Below are 17,310 nucleotides of genomic sequence, written 5' to 3'. Positions count from 1 at the left end.
ACACTTCTGCACAGGTATCCGGCGTATTCTCTGAGGAGCGCTCGTCTGCCGCCAGGAGGAAGAGGAAAACTCGTTGTCGAACAGGAGGATGTGTCTTTCTGAACACACGCCTGTAAGTGTTTTCATAACAGCATGACAGGTTTGTGTGGAATGTTACATCCTCGCAGATGAATACCTGACTGATTTCTGAAACATCAGGAAGGAAGTGTGTGAGGAGGATGTCAGGTGTGCTGATGAAGGTCAAACCAACAACAACAACATACTGCACCAGGCATGCAGTTGGTTAACTCTTCCCCACCAGGGTTTTTTTTTTTTTTTTTTTTGCTTTCTCGTTTTATTCGAGCTTATTGCTTTTTTTTAAATCACCACTTTGTGGGCAAGTTGTGTTGTTTACACATTTATCACAATTGCTTTAATGATAAAAGGGAATGTATGAAAAGGGAAAGAGAAGAGGATGTGATAAAATGAGGAGAGGAGAAGGAGAGAGAGAACAGATAGAGTGGAGAGTATTTGTGTAGTGGAAAGAGCAAGAGGAGAATAACAGTGTAAAGAATACAGACAGAAAGGAAGTGGACAGAAGAATAGAAGACGAGGGAGGAGAGGTAGATGGTGTAGATGTATTACAACTGAAATCAGTTACCCTAGTTGACCAAGAAATCATGGCCATCTCCAGTGTTACTATTTTAATCCACTTCCATATTTTCAAGGATTGTGCTATGAATATTGATATCGATAGAGTGGCAGGTTGTGTAAATGCTAAAACATTTTGCAGAATTGAAGAACCCACGAGACCACCAGAAACAGTGGAAGATGTTGAGAAGCTTATCAAACAATTCAACATTCATACAGTTTTTTATTTTTCTTTCTTTCTTTGGCTCCATCCGGAATATATTCTGCATTTTAATGTGGTGAAATTCTATTCTACATGCATGAGCGAACTTCTGAAATCAACGGAGAATACTCTTTTCTAAAATCAGTAGAGAATACACAGTTTCGATGTTAGTATTAACTTTTTATAAACCATTACCAGGAAAATAAATTGTAAATGCAGCGTTTCATTTTGCTGTAAAGTTAAACTGTTTGGCAGCAAGAGTGTGCTCAGATGGCTTGTGTTTACTGTGTTGAGAGCAATTACATCATTGTAGAGAAATTTGTCAAATCAGTCGAGAAAATCTGTAATACAAAAATGCTATGTTATGTGTAAAGTTACTGTATGTCTCTGATCATCACAATTATGTTGTCAGGAGTTCTGTGAGTGGTTTGTCCACTAGAGGGCACTAGAGGCTTAGTAAAAAGCATTAAAAGTGCTATCTGAAAACTTCAGCTGAAATGAAACAAAGAAATAAAATAAATTAATATAAAATACCAAAATCTATTTTATTCCTGCAAATTGTCATGAAATAATTTCTCTTAGCCATTTAGTTTAACTTGATAAACTAAAATAACTAAAAAAAATTAATTAATAAATAATTTGCAGAAATATTTAGTATTTAAGAAGAACAGTTATTATTAATAAACTATAATAGTATTCATTCAGTTGTATTAGCTAGTTTTTATTTATTTAACTCTAGTTCATTTTAATTTTTAGTTAGATTTTACTATTTTATTGCTATTTAACTTTGATTTATTTTTCAGTATTTGTGTTAATAATTTTAGTACTTCAACTTAAATTCTATTTCAGTTGCCAATGCAAAATGTTGTAAGAAAAAAAATTAAAGCAAGCTTTTCCATGTAATATTCTTGTTTTGTTTTATTTCAGCTTTATTTCAATCAATGAAAATTATCTTTAAAGGTTTTAGCTTTAACTAACAATGGCAACACTGGAAAGTTTATATTTATATATATTTATATTAATTGATATATTTATATATTTGCATTAAAGGGATAGTTCACCCAGTTTATCTGCTTACCCCCAGGACATTCAAGATGTAGGTGACTTTGTTTCTTCAGTAGAACACAAATTTATTATTTTTATCTCCAGTCGTCGTAGTCTCTCAGCCATACAATGCATGGCAAATGGTAACAGAATCTATGAGAGTAAAAAGATATGCACAGACAAATTCATATAAACCCTCTGCTTGTGATGATACACTGATGTGTAAAGACACAAAATGATCACTCTGTGCAAGAAACTGAACAGTATATATATGTTTTTTATTTTTATTTTTTAAAATTTAAAAAAAAAATTTTACTCTTTGTTCATCTTCATTTCTTTCTTCACAGCAGTTCAGTACTGTTTGAGTACATGATTTACTCCGAGATATTGGTTTGTTTGAACTCAGAGGGAGCGTCAGCCACATTAAAAAAGTTAACTGCTTAAGTCAGTCGTGGATTAATGCGTATTGGAAACGTGAACCATTTAAAACGATTCAGTTTGATTTGGTGAACTGGTTCAAAAAGATCTGGTTACATCGAATGATTAGTTCGCGGATATTACAAACTGCTTTGTTTTGAACTGTCTTACAACAGACACGGAAGAGAAGACTATGATGTATAAATTCGAAGTTTTTGCTATTTTTGGACCAAAATGTATTTTCGATGCTTCAAAAAATTCTAACTGATCCTCTGATGTCACATGGACTACTTTGATGATGTTTTTCTTACCTTTCTGGACATGTACAGTATACCATACACACAGTTTCAATGGAGGGACTGAGAGCTCTCGGACTAAATCTAAAATATCTTAAACTGTGTTCCAACGATAAACGGAGGTCTCATGGGTTTGGAACGACATGAGGGTGAGTTATTAATAACATAATTATGATTTTTCTATGAACTATCCCTTTAAGTTTAAAACAAATACATTCTTGCTTGAAATACTTTTAAAACTACATTTCATGACACGATAACAGTAATATTTTGAAAATCAGAATAAATGGTGGTTGAAGTCACAAGGCTGCGTGGACTCAACTGGCAGAAGCCCCTCCCATGACGCAAATTTGCATCTTTTGTGAAGTGAATTTCATGCGCAAATGAAGCGAATAAACTCAAAATGTTTAAACATCCAACTACGCGTGACTAGCATGATTTATTTGTGCAAATCGCGTCTGGTGTAAACAGCCCATTAGAACTCTTGTTAACACACTTCACAGAAGCAATAGCGTGAGGCATTCTTCTTCTTCTTCTTGCATTATGGCGGATTGCAAATTTATAAGTGCATTACTCCCATCTATCTATCAAATGGACCATTGATACTACTAATTGAGATTGTAGATAGAGTGTCAATGGTCCACTTGAGAGATAGGTGGCAATAATGCACTTATAAGTCTGCAATCCACCGTAAAGCAAGAAGAAGAAGAATGCCTCATGCATGATTGTTTTGTGTCTTTATACATCAATGTATCGTCACAAGCTGCAGGGTTCAATTTGGATTTGTCTGTGCATGTTTTTTTTTACTCTCATAAATTTCTGTTACCATTTGCCATGCATTGTACGACTGATAGACTGCAACGACTGGAGCTAAAAATCATAATTTGTGGAAACTTTCCAATTTTGGGTGAACTATCCCTTTAATACACATAAATACATTTTACTTATAAGATGTCATTTAATTTCTCATGGTTTCTTTGTGAAAAGTTTCTGCTGTACAAACCAGCTCTTGACAGGTTCAGACCTGAAGGACAGGGACTCATGCAGAATCATTCCTTCTTTTATCACCGTTGTGCCCTTGAACAACGCACTCAGTAGTGTGCTGGTCTAGATGAGTGAACTGGTGACAACTGCACAGTAAAGCCTGAAGTATGGGCCTACTTCATCTTTGTTCTCTGCAGCGGTCAGCAGACCTGAACTCCACTCCAGGACTGTGTTCTAGCCAGGTGAGATAGTAATGAAATGAGCCCATGAAGATGTGTTTTTTGTACACTTACTTTAGAAGAGCTACGGGTCATTGTTAGGCATGACGTGGAGTGGCGCTACTCTAAAATCACTGTAAAGCATGGCTCCACAGGTCATACAGGTTTTGGAGAATGGTTATTACATATAGTTAGAAAGATAAAATAAACACACAGCAATACAAAATGTAATAATTTATTATACAACAGAATATAATCCTTCCACCAAGCACTGTAGTTCTTCAACAATGTTTAGCAGAATGGTTGCCAACATTCCAGAAGTATTTTTTCCAATTGTTTTTCCCACAGGAACTGTTTTAAAAACAATGTGATGAATCAAACCAGCTTTGAGGAGAATCACGATGTGCAAAGAAGCATTTATCCAACGATGGAGAAATATAAAACAATTAATTTAAAGTTGTTGATTATATCTATAAAATATATAAATTATATAAATAAATATAATATATATTTTAAGTTTATAGCCAGATTTTCTGCACAGTATCATGGCTAATGTAGTTTTCACTACAGATTCAACTAAACACTTATTAAAAATGAATTAATGCAAGTAGATGGCTTCAACAAAAGCATATACCATCGATTCAAACCCTCAGAGCTCACACCAGGTCTGCCTTTAATAGTTTATAAGTTATTGTTAAAAATTAATTCCCCTACGGAGAAAATTCTGGAGAAGGAATTTACTGATGGAACCCTACAGTCTGAAAGACAAGAAAAACATCTTGCTTTGGTAAGTCATAATTATGATGTACAGTCAAAATACGATGAAAGAAAAAACATACAAATGGCAGCTTGGTAAAAACGCAGTTACTAAGGTATTCTGGCTGGTTACTAGGGTATTACTAGTCGAACATTCAAAGCAATGGAGATATCTGATAGATTTAGTCTCGGGATGGAATTTCTGTGTAATAAAGACATTATTAGGACAGCAATGATGAGTATATGTGAGAAAAAAATGCAGAATAATAACCCAAACAAGAGTTTGTTGTCAAGTGCTGTTTACTTCAGCTCATCAATAGCTTTTACAACAATAGCAAAAACCTCATCCACCGGCAGCTCAGAGTTAATCTGGAGGAGGAGAGAGATCCGTCAGTTAAAGAGCAATGTTTGAATCATATTTCAGTCAGTGTTTCCGCTCACCTTCCTAACGATGCCACGCTTCTCGTAGTAAGCGATGACGGGCTCAGTGGCTTTGTAATAGAGGTCCAGACGCTTCTTAATGGTCTCCTCGTTGTCGTCGGAGCGGCCGCTGGTCTCTCCACGCTTCAACAGCCTCTGCACCATGGTCTCACCTTTAGCGTCGATGTACAGCAGGAGAGCTGGAGCGCCGATCTGAAAGAGGGAAGAGAGAAACCTCATGCTCAGTCTGAACAACTTTGCATGGAGTTTATGAGTTTGGGAAAGCAGATCATGTGTGTGCTTGTATGCACGGGTCATTCTCATTCTCGATTTGTGCCAGTGCCATATGATTTAATACTGAAATGTTCATATGTTTTCATTGATTACACTCATTTGCACAGGACACAAATGTGAAACACAACTATAATTTGTTTGTTTGTTTTTTACCAGAAATCTTCAGCATTCTTTAATGGGTTCTATAGAATTGAACTGGATGTAAATGTTTTTTTTTTTTTTTTTTTTTTTTTAAATAAGAATACTTTAAATATGTACAGTAGTTGTTTTATATAAACTAGCAGTTTAAAGTTCAGGGTCTGTAAAAATGATTGGTTACACTTTACGTAAAGCCTCTATGCATTATAAAGGGTTATTAAATGGTATAATGCATTATAATTATTCACAGTGTGCATTGTAATACATTACATCTTGTCATAAATAATTATAACCAAATTTAAAATGCATAGTGTACCGATTAATTGACAAGTGTTATAATTTATTAACTGTGGTTATAATTATCAAATGAGATTTTACAATTCATTTATAAGGTGCATAACAAGGCATAATTAATGCATTAAAACTACTTTTATATTATACACAAATTCTTTAAGTAGTGTTAAGTTATTTCAATATTTTTAAAATAAATAATTTGATAAAAAAATATGCAGTAAATTTTAAAATATCTGTTTTCTACATGAATATGTTTAAATGTAATTTATTGCTGCAATCAAAGCTGAATTTTCAGTAACATTACTCCAGTCTTAGGTGTCACGTGATGCTGATTTGCTGCTTCAGAAACATTTCTGATTATTATCAGTGTTGCCAACAGTCTAAAATTTAAATTTCAAAAGAACAGCATTTATTTGAAATAGAAATATTTTGTAACATTATTAATGTCTTTACTGTAACTTTTGATCAATTGTCCCTGATGAAGAAGAAGAAAAAAAAGCTCTTATTTAGCCATGTATGTTTGAATGCTGATGTATTTTTACTTATTAAATAATAAATCTGCTTTATTCCATTATATTGTGGGGTTTATTTGAAGACTCTGCAAAACTGAGTGAAAATTTAGAACTTCAAAATTTTTATTTAGAACCAAGAACCAAGAGAAAGCATTACCGTCTACAGCCGCGAGAGGGCGCTAAATCTTGCTTAGTGTAGACTATAGGAGCACTGAGCAGCATAGAGCGCCCTCTCGCGGCTGTAGACGGTAATGTTTTCTGTTAGTTCATTTTTCTCAGTTCATGTCAAATTAATTTTGATAAATAAGTCTCACCTGACTATAAGTCGCTGGACCAGCCAAACTATGAAAAAAAGTGCAACTTATAGTCCGGAAAATACAGTAAGTGTTGTGATGTAAATGTAGTGCTGTATGGTTTGGCTTTAAGTTAATAATTGTAAATAACTGTCAGTGCTTTACTATATTAATTTATTTAGGATAGTAAATAAAACTGGCCATTGGTGATTCTGAGATGGGAAAATATGACATCTGAAATTCACAGTTCAGCAGAAACCACTTCTAATGAAATCATTTCAATCCTTCAATTCAGTCAAAAATGACACCATTTCTTCAGATTTGGCTTTGTGTAGTGTTGTGGTGTTGTTGTTGTACCTTCTTCTCAAACTCCTCTCCCTGTTTGACCTCACGAGGGTATCCGTCGATCAGGTAGCCCTTTGAGACATCAGCTTTGGCGATCATGGCGTCTTTGATCATGTCCAGAACGGTGTCCTGCAGAAAGCAGAGCGGCGTCTCAGTGTGGCAGAGTTCATTTAGTGACTGAGAAATGCTTTATCCAGCATGCGAAGGGCGACTGGACTGACCAGAGGCACGAGTTCCCCCTTCTGCATGATGGCCTGAAGCTGTTTGCCCCTCTCTGAGCCGGATGCCACCTCCGCACGCAGCAGGTCACCTGAGGACAGGTGAGTGTAGCCATACTTTGCCACGATCTTCTCACACTGGGTGCCTTTTCCTGAGCCGGGGCCGCCTGACATAAGAACACTGGTCAGATCCTAATATAATATTGCTTTGATTTGATTGCAACAAGCAGCATGATCTAAACTATTAACAATTATGGCTGATCATGTGACACTGAAGGCTGGAGCAATGATGTTGAAATATTAGCATGTATTCACATACAATTGCTTTAAATTGTAATAATTTTTCCACATTTTTACTGTATTTTTGATCAAATAAATGCGGTCTTGGTAAAGCAATAGAGACTTCTTTCAAAAATCTTATATTCCAAACCTTTTGTGAGCAGTAGTCAACGTTAGATCATTTTAGATAGACCAGCAGTGCATAATGAAATATAATGGACTTTTGAAATGGTTAAACAATGCTAAGTCACATAATGCTTTACTCCCTCTGACACGAGGAGGAGAGACGGATCAGAGGCACATGCACTTTTAAGGGAATATGTGATGTTTACACAAATAGCTTTGGGGGAAGGGGCTGATCTTTCACAACACATTTCCCTCCAACACTGCTTATGATCAGAGTTTACATTCATTTTGATTTTGATGAATGATTGTTAGGAGATGAGTTACACTGGTGAGCTGTGAAATATGTAAAGGCAATTCAACTTACCCACCACAAAGACGATCTTAGCATCTTTAATTTTGTCTGTGGCACAAGGAAACATTCAAATCAGTCCAAATGTAACAGGTGAATCAAAACAATTTTTTTGTCAATTATTTATCATCATTTATAAAAACTTTATTTATATATTATTTTAAAACTGAGTTGTATTTGTGGGCTATTTTGTTTCTCTTTCTAAAAACTTGTTTTTTGTTGTTGTTGTTGTTTTGTCATGCAAAATGTTTTTAAAGAAATGTTAATGGAACATCCTTCTAACTATAAAAATATTTTATATACATTTTCATAATGCTTAGAAAAAAAATTCTTAAAACTACTTTCTCAAAACATCCTTATGATGTTATGTTATAACGTTTTTAGAACTTTATTCTATCTATCTATCTATCTATTGTTGCCTTTAAATAAAATTCTAAAATATTTTTTTTAAAACGTTTTAGAAAACATTTATTTTGGGTAAAATTAGCAGAATGTTTAAGAAACGTTTTAGTCAGCTTTAAATAACGCTCTAAATACAATGAGAATTTTTAACGTTATTAGAATATTAAAAACCAGTGTTCAAAAAAAAATTCTATTTTGTGAAAATAAACAAAGCAGAACGTTGTATGAAACGCTTTTGTTACCTTTAAAAAACATTATAATCACGACAAGAAAATTTCACGTTTCAACAGTTTACAAACATGTCAAAAGAATGTTACTACAACAGTTTTGTGTTGTTTTGTTTTTTTAACCTAAACTTGTTACCTGAACTAACACTGTTGGTCTAGAAATGCGCTGTATACTGTACAGTAAAGAACCTCTTGCAGTACAGCGAGTGTCCACATGAGGTCATCAGAGACCAGCAAATGTTGAAGATGACTGCTGAAGACGTTCAGTTGTCTCATCTCGACCGTCACTGTTTATTTGCGCTTCAGTTCTCCATAGTTGTGTTTGTCATCGAGTCTAATTCTCACAGTGATCCAGTGACAGTACCGTGTGTGAGTGTGTGTAAAGCTCAGAGCTGCTGTTCGTCTCAATCTGTCTTATTACAGTCCCTCTTTAGGAGGCCAATGTTTGTAAACCCTCATTGTGTTTTATCACACTGCACTGTATGCTTTAACAAACTCTACCATTTACTGAGCGCAGTTTCATTCAGGTGGTCAATAAAATACTAGAGAGAGAGAGAGAGAGAGAGAAAGAGAGAGAGAGAGATGGAATAAAATTCTCACCTGCCATGGTTGTCTGTTACGTGAGAGATTATCCTGTAGGAGCAATAAAAGACAAAGATTAGTCCAGATAAAGAGTTGAAAGTCTTGTTGATTTGAAGTCTGTCACTCATTCATTCTTATATGAACTCTTGTTAACAGATCACAAAGTTCACAATCATTTCTGATGTGGCCGAGATGAACAGATTCCAAATTAATTCTGATGTTGCTCAAAGCATCAGTGTTTCCCAACTGAGTCCTATAACACTGTCACACACTGACCCAGCAACACTTTATACATTACTCTCTCTCTCTCTCCTCTGTCTAACCCACACACACACACACTGTGTACATTTCTGACTCATCTTTATCTATTTACATTTCTGCCTGTGTTAATGTTTCATTACATTGTCTGCTACTGTATGTGAAGTCAAATTTCCTACTGTCTGAACTGAACATTTAGTAAAAGTGAGGCAAATACACTTTGCTCCAGATATGAATTTATGAATCTGAGTTTACTTGTCATGCATGAGGTCAACTTGTAATATAAGGCCAGTGTCTTTTATAGTCATTTAATTTTTCACCACCATTTCCCCCTTATCTATGTGATCCTTACAAATAAAAGAGCTGTTTTATGCTGCGGTGCCTTTAAAGCTATAATAAAGCTGGCCCTCAAAGGTGCTGTATGTACAACAGGATTAACGCCGAGTGGTTGAACTGGGAATTGCAGTGCGAAATCTAAATATTGGAGAGGGTTTTACCACCCGGCCCCTCCTCTTCAGACTTTGACGCACACGCAGGTTGCCAGATTGACAACACCAAAAAGAACCAGCACACTTGACAATGAATGCATGAAATACGCTGTTTTCCGCCAACTGGCAACCCGGCATACCGAAATACTGGGTTAAACTGGCAGCGTGGGTTTCACAAACAAAAAAAGGGAACACATTTCGCCCCAGAAAGCATGGAGCTTTCTGGAGCTATAGTATCCAAAGCAGAATAATTGATTGTAGCATTGTTTTTCAGATAAACTATTATGTTACTTTGCATGTTTCTTAAATATCTGCAAACATATTATTGTATTTTTATGCTTCAGCAGAGTCAAAAAAGTACATATAGCCCCTATGAAATAAAACTGCACGCGTTTGGCGGGAGAACATTGCTTTGGTTGTGCTTCGGCTCTGTTTTTCTGCGCGGAAGCAGAACAGATGGACAGAATCGACAGATTAGTAAGTCCGGCTACTGTTTCTTTGCTTTTTCATCCAGCGATTCGTGTGAGATTTTCCAATTTGAATAAACATGTGCATGTTCGTTCCACTGAAAACAAACGTTCGCCTTTACCGGGCTGTTTTTCACGCTACACAGGACAGGCACGCTTATGCAACTTCCCGCGAAATCCTTCCCGATTTCCGACAGCTCCAAAATATAAACCAGGATGCAGAAACAGTAAAGTTTGCACAAATTAATGAGAACTGACACTGAAGTCTGATAATGTTCTGTACAATTCAACTTCTACTGACATACTGCCTGCTTCTTGCTACTTTTTCAGTGCATCCCGTAAAGGGAATGAGTGCGCAACTATATACTATACCCCTCAACAATCTAGTCCCTTTTGAAGACAATGCCAGTGTAGAGTAGTTTGTCCCAAATCTTGCTACTGCAATACTCCGCTACATACTCAAAAGTATGTACTTAGTAGCCAAACTGGGACGCAGGAATAGTGTATTTTTCAGCTCAGGTCAGACTGAAATGATCAGGGTTTCTTCAGCTGCTCCACACAGACAGGAACAAAACAAGTTGTCACACACTTCACCACATTATCACCACTGCTTCTACTGAGCAGTGTGTTGTGTTGATGTTTATCTGTATGCCTTATTTTTACAGTTCCGTTTCAGTTAATGCTCTTTTTTTTCCTTTCTTTTTTTTTGACATTTTGAAAGCTGCAGTATGTTACTGTGTTGTATTATGTGCTGTACTATAATAATCTCAAAAGGAAGGAACTTTTCACGTGTGTAAATCAAACCTCCCATGCAATCTTATGGAATATTTTATCATTGTGCATCAGATGAAAGCTTTTTTGCCATAAAAAAATGCAGTTGTGAAGAAAATTATTAAAACCCAGTAGCCAGTGCAGTAGATTGATAAGAGACATCAATCTACCCATCTTTACCTCAAGAACGAGATTCAGAGGCACTATGAGATGGTTATGAAGGCATAAACTAGCTGACATTCCTCACAGCTGTGTCACACCTCAACACGAAACCAGAAGAGGAACCCCACTGGTCATAGACGTGTAGAGCCATTACTGCCTGTCACTGTAAACTGTATGAAGTTAACTGGAATTCAAAACTCTCAAACCCTTATTTATTTATATACATTTATACCGTCAGTTATTGCTTTTGTTCTTTTTTTGGTCTCAGATTGGAGTTAGTTTCACATGTGACGTGTGTTTATGCGAATAGTTCAGATACTTAATCACAACCATGGCTTGCACAGAGCTACAGTGGACTGCAGCTAACAGCTCAGCACGTTCTCTGCGTTATTAACTGTATGAAACGGCTCTGTCAGTCGCTCTGTTGAAGTGTAGAGGTTAGGGACACTCAGGGGACACACCCACCCAATGACTGAGTCTCCAGACAGGATTCATGAAGCATAAAGACTAAACACTATAGCAGAAAGAGAGAGAGAAGCTTATAAAGAGTGTGTCTTACTGTTCTGGAGTTCTGCAGTCAGGCTGAAATACTCCGTCTTGGAGCTTGTGGAAGGCAAGTGTAAACAGATCCCTTTTTCTTGTGACTGCACAGCTGGTCATGTGACCTTGCATGCAAATGCGGTGTTCTCAAAGACTGGTCCTGCTGGTCTGTGTCATAGCTGCAATGCTATTTTAAAAGAGCAGTGCTATAGAAAGTTTTCCTAATGAAGATGAAGCTTTGAGAGCAGATTGTCTTGACTGTAAGAGATCTCTGCTCACTCTTGAAGCATTTGATATGGCTTTAAACCAACTGTGTCTTAGGTTTTATAGAGAGTGTTTTAATAGTAAGGGTTACTCAAACAAAGGTGACTGTATCTATTATTAGGAGTTTTTGCCCTGGCCTTTAGCCCCAAAACATTTTGTAATGCAACAGAGTTGGCACAAATCTATCTATATTTTTAGTATTACAAAAATTTGTCGTATTTTTGATACATATATTCTAATAATTTTATTCATAAGAAAATGTATATGGCTGTAGTAAATGAACCTAAATGAAACTTGAGCTGAAATAATAAGTCATGGTCATGTTTCCTTTCAAATATGGAAATGTTGAGGACATTATGAGGTCTAAAATTATGAAATAATACAAAAGCGTGCCACTCCCATTTCCTCCATTGTCTTGTGTTGACTTGGTCAAGCAAGCATAATAACTATGGAATGCAAAGCACATTAAAGCTATTCTAGAATTCATATTGTAGGGTTCAAAGTCTTACAGACTGATTTGTATTTTTCCCATATAGTCAAACACTGCTGAGTTTTGGAACTATTTGCACTCCATGTGTCTTTACTGATCAGAAAACTAAGCAACCTGGTTAAGACAGACTGAAACGCATTGCAACCGAATCACTTAAAGTGTTTCAGGAAGTGGTTTCAGACAGGTTCCTGGTCAAGTGTACATCTGTTTGTTTAAGATAAAAAAATTGCACTCCTCCCAAAACTGGAAAAGGTGAAGCATGTCTATTTTGTTTTGAGTAGTGAACTCCACTGACACACTAATGCTCTGATCTGTTCTCCAGTGGGCTGGTTTATATGTGGGTGACCCTGAGCCACTGTAAATGTCACCCAAAGACCCGAATCAGCACCGGACACTTCAGCACTGCCTGTCTGGCCTATTATGGTGATTTTGAAGGCCTCCCTGGCATGTGAGAGACTAACTAAGCAGGGGGTTGTATGGTCTAAATTCGTGTAATGTACTATATGATGATGCTGATGAATTGATGATGAATTTTTAAGAGCACATGAAGCAAACACAAGTCCAGCAGCTCTCGCTCTCTGCAGCTACATGTCTTATTTCTACTGACGTGAAGTGTCTATATGGAAAGCATTAGCTGAGAATCATAGCAGGTTTAATGGCTTGTGTTCATGCTTGTATTATTTACAGTTCAGCCTTATAAACTGCAGTACAGTTTGTGACTCATTCTCAGCAAATGCTGCCATTTCCGTCCCGATGACTTGCTCCTTGTGCAATTATTGGATTACTCATCTCTTATTATTTGACAGACTGGGAAAATCGAGAGATATTTAGAAATAAAGCATTTCTTTTATATTTAAATGTTAGTCCACATGCACAGTATCTGTGTAACTTGATCTGTTTTTCAAGAATGTAGCAATCTGGAGCATATGACTAAATTACAACGGACTGCTTTTCATGAGACCTTTTGACTATACAAAGATGAAGTTTACCATTCAAGAATCAAAATTACTTGTATATTAATAGAGAAATAAGCTCAAACACATCACGAAGCATACAAATATTTGTATAATTATATTTATAAAATGATACCAATTTAATTCTAAATTAATACAATTATACATAATTATAGGTTATTATAGTAGACTAAAAATAAACAACATTATTGTTATAAATATATAAAAACATAATAAATGTTAACATATAAGATTTATTCTTTCTTTTTTACTTGCTAGCAGCCAGTGCAACATTATGTAACACATTTCCTGTTTAAATTTAGTTTAACTTGCTGTGTTAAAATAACCATTTTAATGTAAAAGAATCATTTTAATTTAGTTGCATTTGAATGATACAAAAATAGGTAAACAGTATTATACATCAAATATTTATAATATATTTATGTTTCAGAAATGTATGTGACTGTAGTAAATGGAAGCTGAAGCCACAAGTGTGGTCGATTACAAATATGTAGATGTTACTTTACTATGCATTTTATGAAACATTTTTTAAGATCATGTCATGTTTTTATTTTAGGTAAAATTTCAAAAGGATAATTAAATAAATATATATCAATGGGATGACTTTGTTTGGAAGGACTTTGATTATGTAAGGTTTTTTTTTTTTTTTCTAGACACCGTAACTCTACAGAGTTTCATTTCAAGAGTCCTAGACAGGAAGGCATAAATGCAACCTGAGGTGCACAGAGCTGTTTGTAATATTTTCTATTAAAAGCTGGTGTAAATATGAGCTGGATTGCTCAGGACAGCTGCTCACAACCTTCCATCCGCAGCCACAAATTAAACCTTCATCTTCTGTAAGCAGTGCGTTTTAACACCGATTTCATGATGCCATTACACTTTGTGCAGTCCTGTAATATTTTATTATAGTAAATAGTTTATTATAGTAAAGAGTCACTTTGAACTTAATGTATTATCAATGTAGTGCAACCCAGTTGCTGCATGATTTTCCCCACCAAAAAATTGGTGTAAAAACATTTTTCACTCAGAAATAACTAGTTAACAATTACACAGTTTCACAATTACAAAGAAATTTCAAGTAATACATTGAATTAAACATAAAATGTATAAATAGAGAGTAAAATTGTATTTTTCTTTTAAAATATATACTTCAGTCATATTTGAAAAATGCACTGCATTTGTGAACTAAAAGAATATTATCAAACTAAAAAATTTCTTTATTATATAATTTTTGTAAATGTATATAAGTTTTATTAATTACATGTTATAATTATATAATATAATTATATAATTGTAGATTATAAGATGAACTGCCACAAATTTGGGTTGCAACTAAGGGTTGCAAAAATGGCAATAGTCACATTTAAAAAATCTAAATAACAAAGTAAAATATAATATTTTACTTAAGTGCTTTCAAGCCCTAATTTGTACCCTGTTCAGGAACAGATTATTTTTAGGAATATGGGATCCCAGCAAGTGTCTCTAGACTAGATTGAATGTCACGTATGATCTCATAAATCAGCCATCAAAATTTAGAACTAGCTGCATGTGTTTTAATGGGACTCAGGGTCATGTGACGCATCTGTGGACACCTTGTGCTCAGTTTCTGGTGACATTGATACGAGGGAAACCTCGAACCCATCCAATCTTGTAGTTTCATGACCCTCCTGTGCACCAAACCAGTCATGAGGAGACGCTAAAAAAAGATGTTCCTCTACTGCTACAGCTGCTGTCCGCAACAAAACCAGAGCCATGAACGTTTCACATTTCCTAAACGACAGTAAAACCGCATTTCTGCTGTTGCCATAGTAATGGGGCTGCTGTAGCTTTAAGAAAGGAGAGTGGCTCTGTTTGACCTAAATGAGGCCGTGTTTACAATGGAGAACATGCCCCTGATTCCATCAGTGTTTATTCCTTGAGCGTGAGATCAGCACTGCATTGAGGCTGATCTGTGAAACACACAGAAGCTGCAAAACAACACGCAAGCATCTGCACGTTTGTCCGTTTGACATTGCAGTTGTCAAAATATATTCTCAAGCAGCTTCACACTGATCAGCCTGTGAACAGCAAGACCTTAAAGAGCTTAACTCTCTCTCTCATGCACGCACACACAAACATAAGGCATTTCCGTTCTGTATTTTTGCTCTTTCTCTCAGTGTACTGACCTGTCTGTCTCTCTGTGTGTCTCTTTGTGGTCCAGGGAAGGCTGAGCGTCTCCAGCTCCTGTCTTTCTGAGTGACCCGCTGCACGGCAGCCCTCCCTCTGCCCACCACCGCTTTATATAGCACCGCAAGGCTCCGGCTGACGCAGTGCACACTGGGAAGGCAGAGGACTGCTGGGAGGGAGTGCAGGAATGTAGAAGATAAGACCTCATGATTGGTTGCTTCTCTCTTCTTCACATTTCATGATAAAGGTTCATCATTCTGACCATTCACATGCATTATCATGTAGCCTCAGTGTCTGAAGTAATTATCAGCCATGATTTTAGTCCGAAGTCTTATGGCAGGTTTAACTGGACAAGAAACTGTTTGAGAAAATGTTATTCAGAGTATATATGCATATAGCCATGTGTATTATGAATATTAATTTAATATCTATAAAATTCAATAAGTCTGTCATATTAGAATGCCTTAAACTGAATGTTTATTGCAATGTTGTGTGTAATTATCTTTTTTTTAAGGGTCATGAAGTGCAGTTTCAGATTTTTAGATTCAAGTTTGTCAAGGTTAGTTTATAAATGCAGATTTTTGCACCAAAAATATCCAATATTTGTTCAAAAATAAATAAATCACTGTCTGTGAAGAAAACTTGATTTGAATGGGCATTTCTTATTGTAGAAATGGAAATAAACTCCCACTGCTGTGACTGGTGTCAAGTTATACACAACACATGCTGAAGAGGTGAATTAGTGTTCCCAGGCAGGTATTTATTGAACAAGTGGTTAAACTGAGAAAGGCAAGTAAATAATGGCAATAACAGTTAAAGAGTTGAAAGAGTTTTTGTTGAGGCTGAGAGAAGAAGGCATTGAGGGAAACAGTGAGTAACAGGGCAGTGAAGGAGCTGGTGAAAGGAAAGAGCATACTACAGCGGAATCAATGGAAGGGCAGAAACTGGATGGAGCCAGAGACCTGACAGACAGAGGTGGGGCCATGGGAGATGAAGACCCAGGTGAAGCTGAGGAAATGAGCACCCAGGGTGACATGAATAGTCTGGTGGATGGTAGCTCAAGAGATTAAGGTGAAGGAAGGGACCCAGACAAAGGTGGGGCCAGAGGGAAGAAGGAGCCCACTTTAGCTAAAGGGATGGAGGATTGAGGCAAGGCCTGGATGTACTGTACGAGGGAGCCCCGCAGAGACAGTGGGATGATGGTCCATGGTGAAAATGAGGGAGCATGTAGCCAAGGCAGAGCTGATTGTTTAGAGGCCAGAGGTGGAGTCTGGGGTTATGAGGCCAGAGGTGGAGCTATTGGATTATCACACCAATTGAGCTGGAGACTGGAGGGTCCATGGTAGATCCATACCACTCAGTGGGACCACCAATTAAGGGGCTGAAGGGACCCAGTGGAGACAGGGCCAAGGAACTGGCTTGAATTGGCAGAGGAGGGGAGAAAGAGGAAGGATGGGTGGGAATGACATCACCGAAGGAGACTTTCAGCTCTCAGATGAAGGAGACTTGGAGCTAGATGGAACCAGCAGAGATGTAGGAGATTCAGGACTGGGTGGAACCAATGAAGTTGCAGGAGAGTTGTGTTGGATGGAACCTGGGAAGGAATCGTTGCTTAGATATAAGAGGGAATTGCATTACCTGTGCTCATGGGCTGAAACTGTGCAGCAGGGAGGGAGTGGTTAAGAGCAGGGTCCTTCTCCAAAT

The 17,310-nt window shown here is 36.6% G+C and overlaps 2 protein-coding genes across 5 annotated transcripts in view; one reads left to right on the top strand and one right to left on the bottom strand.

Moving 5' to 3' along the window:
- LOC127957234 (uncharacterized) overlaps positions 1 to 17,310 on the top strand; it is a 364,986-nt gene that overhangs the window by 102,647 nt on the left and 245,029 nt on the right. The window lies entirely within an intron of this gene.
- On the bottom strand, positions 4,830 to 15,739 carry LOC127957244 (adenylate kinase isoenzyme 1). 2 transcript variants are annotated; one of them, XM_052555689.1, is made up of 7 exons: positions 15,606 to 15,739; positions 9,045 to 9,077; positions 7,831 to 7,866; positions 7,065 to 7,228; positions 6,856 to 6,972; positions 4,989 to 5,180; positions 4,830 to 4,916 (listed from the first exon to the last, which is right to left on the bottom strand). In XM_052555689.1, the coding sequence occupies exons 2-7, from the start codon at positions 9,049 to 9,051 to the stop codon at positions 4,848 to 4,850; spliced, it is 585 nt and encodes a 194-aa protein (XP_052411649.1). In that variant the 5' UTR covers positions 9,052 to 9,077; positions 15,606 to 15,739; the 3' UTR covers positions 4,830 to 4,847. The 2 variants fall into 2 exon arrangements, with proteins under 2 accessions (XP_052411649.1, XP_052411650.1); XM_052555690.1 differs by lacking the exon at positions 15,606 to 15,739 and adding an exon at positions 11,732 to 11,958.

This window comes from Carassius gibelio, chromosome B5 (genome assembly GCF_023724105.1).
Source record: "Carassius gibelio isolate Cgi1373 ecotype wild population from Czech Republic chromosome B5, carGib1.2-hapl.c, whole genome shotgun sequence".
NCBI classification, from domain to species: domain Eukaryota; kingdom Metazoa; phylum Chordata; class Actinopteri; order Cypriniformes; family Cyprinidae; genus Carassius; species Carassius gibelio.
The sequence above is the reverse complement of the archived record's forward strand: the minus strand, read 5'-3'. Positions and strand labels throughout refer to the sequence as shown.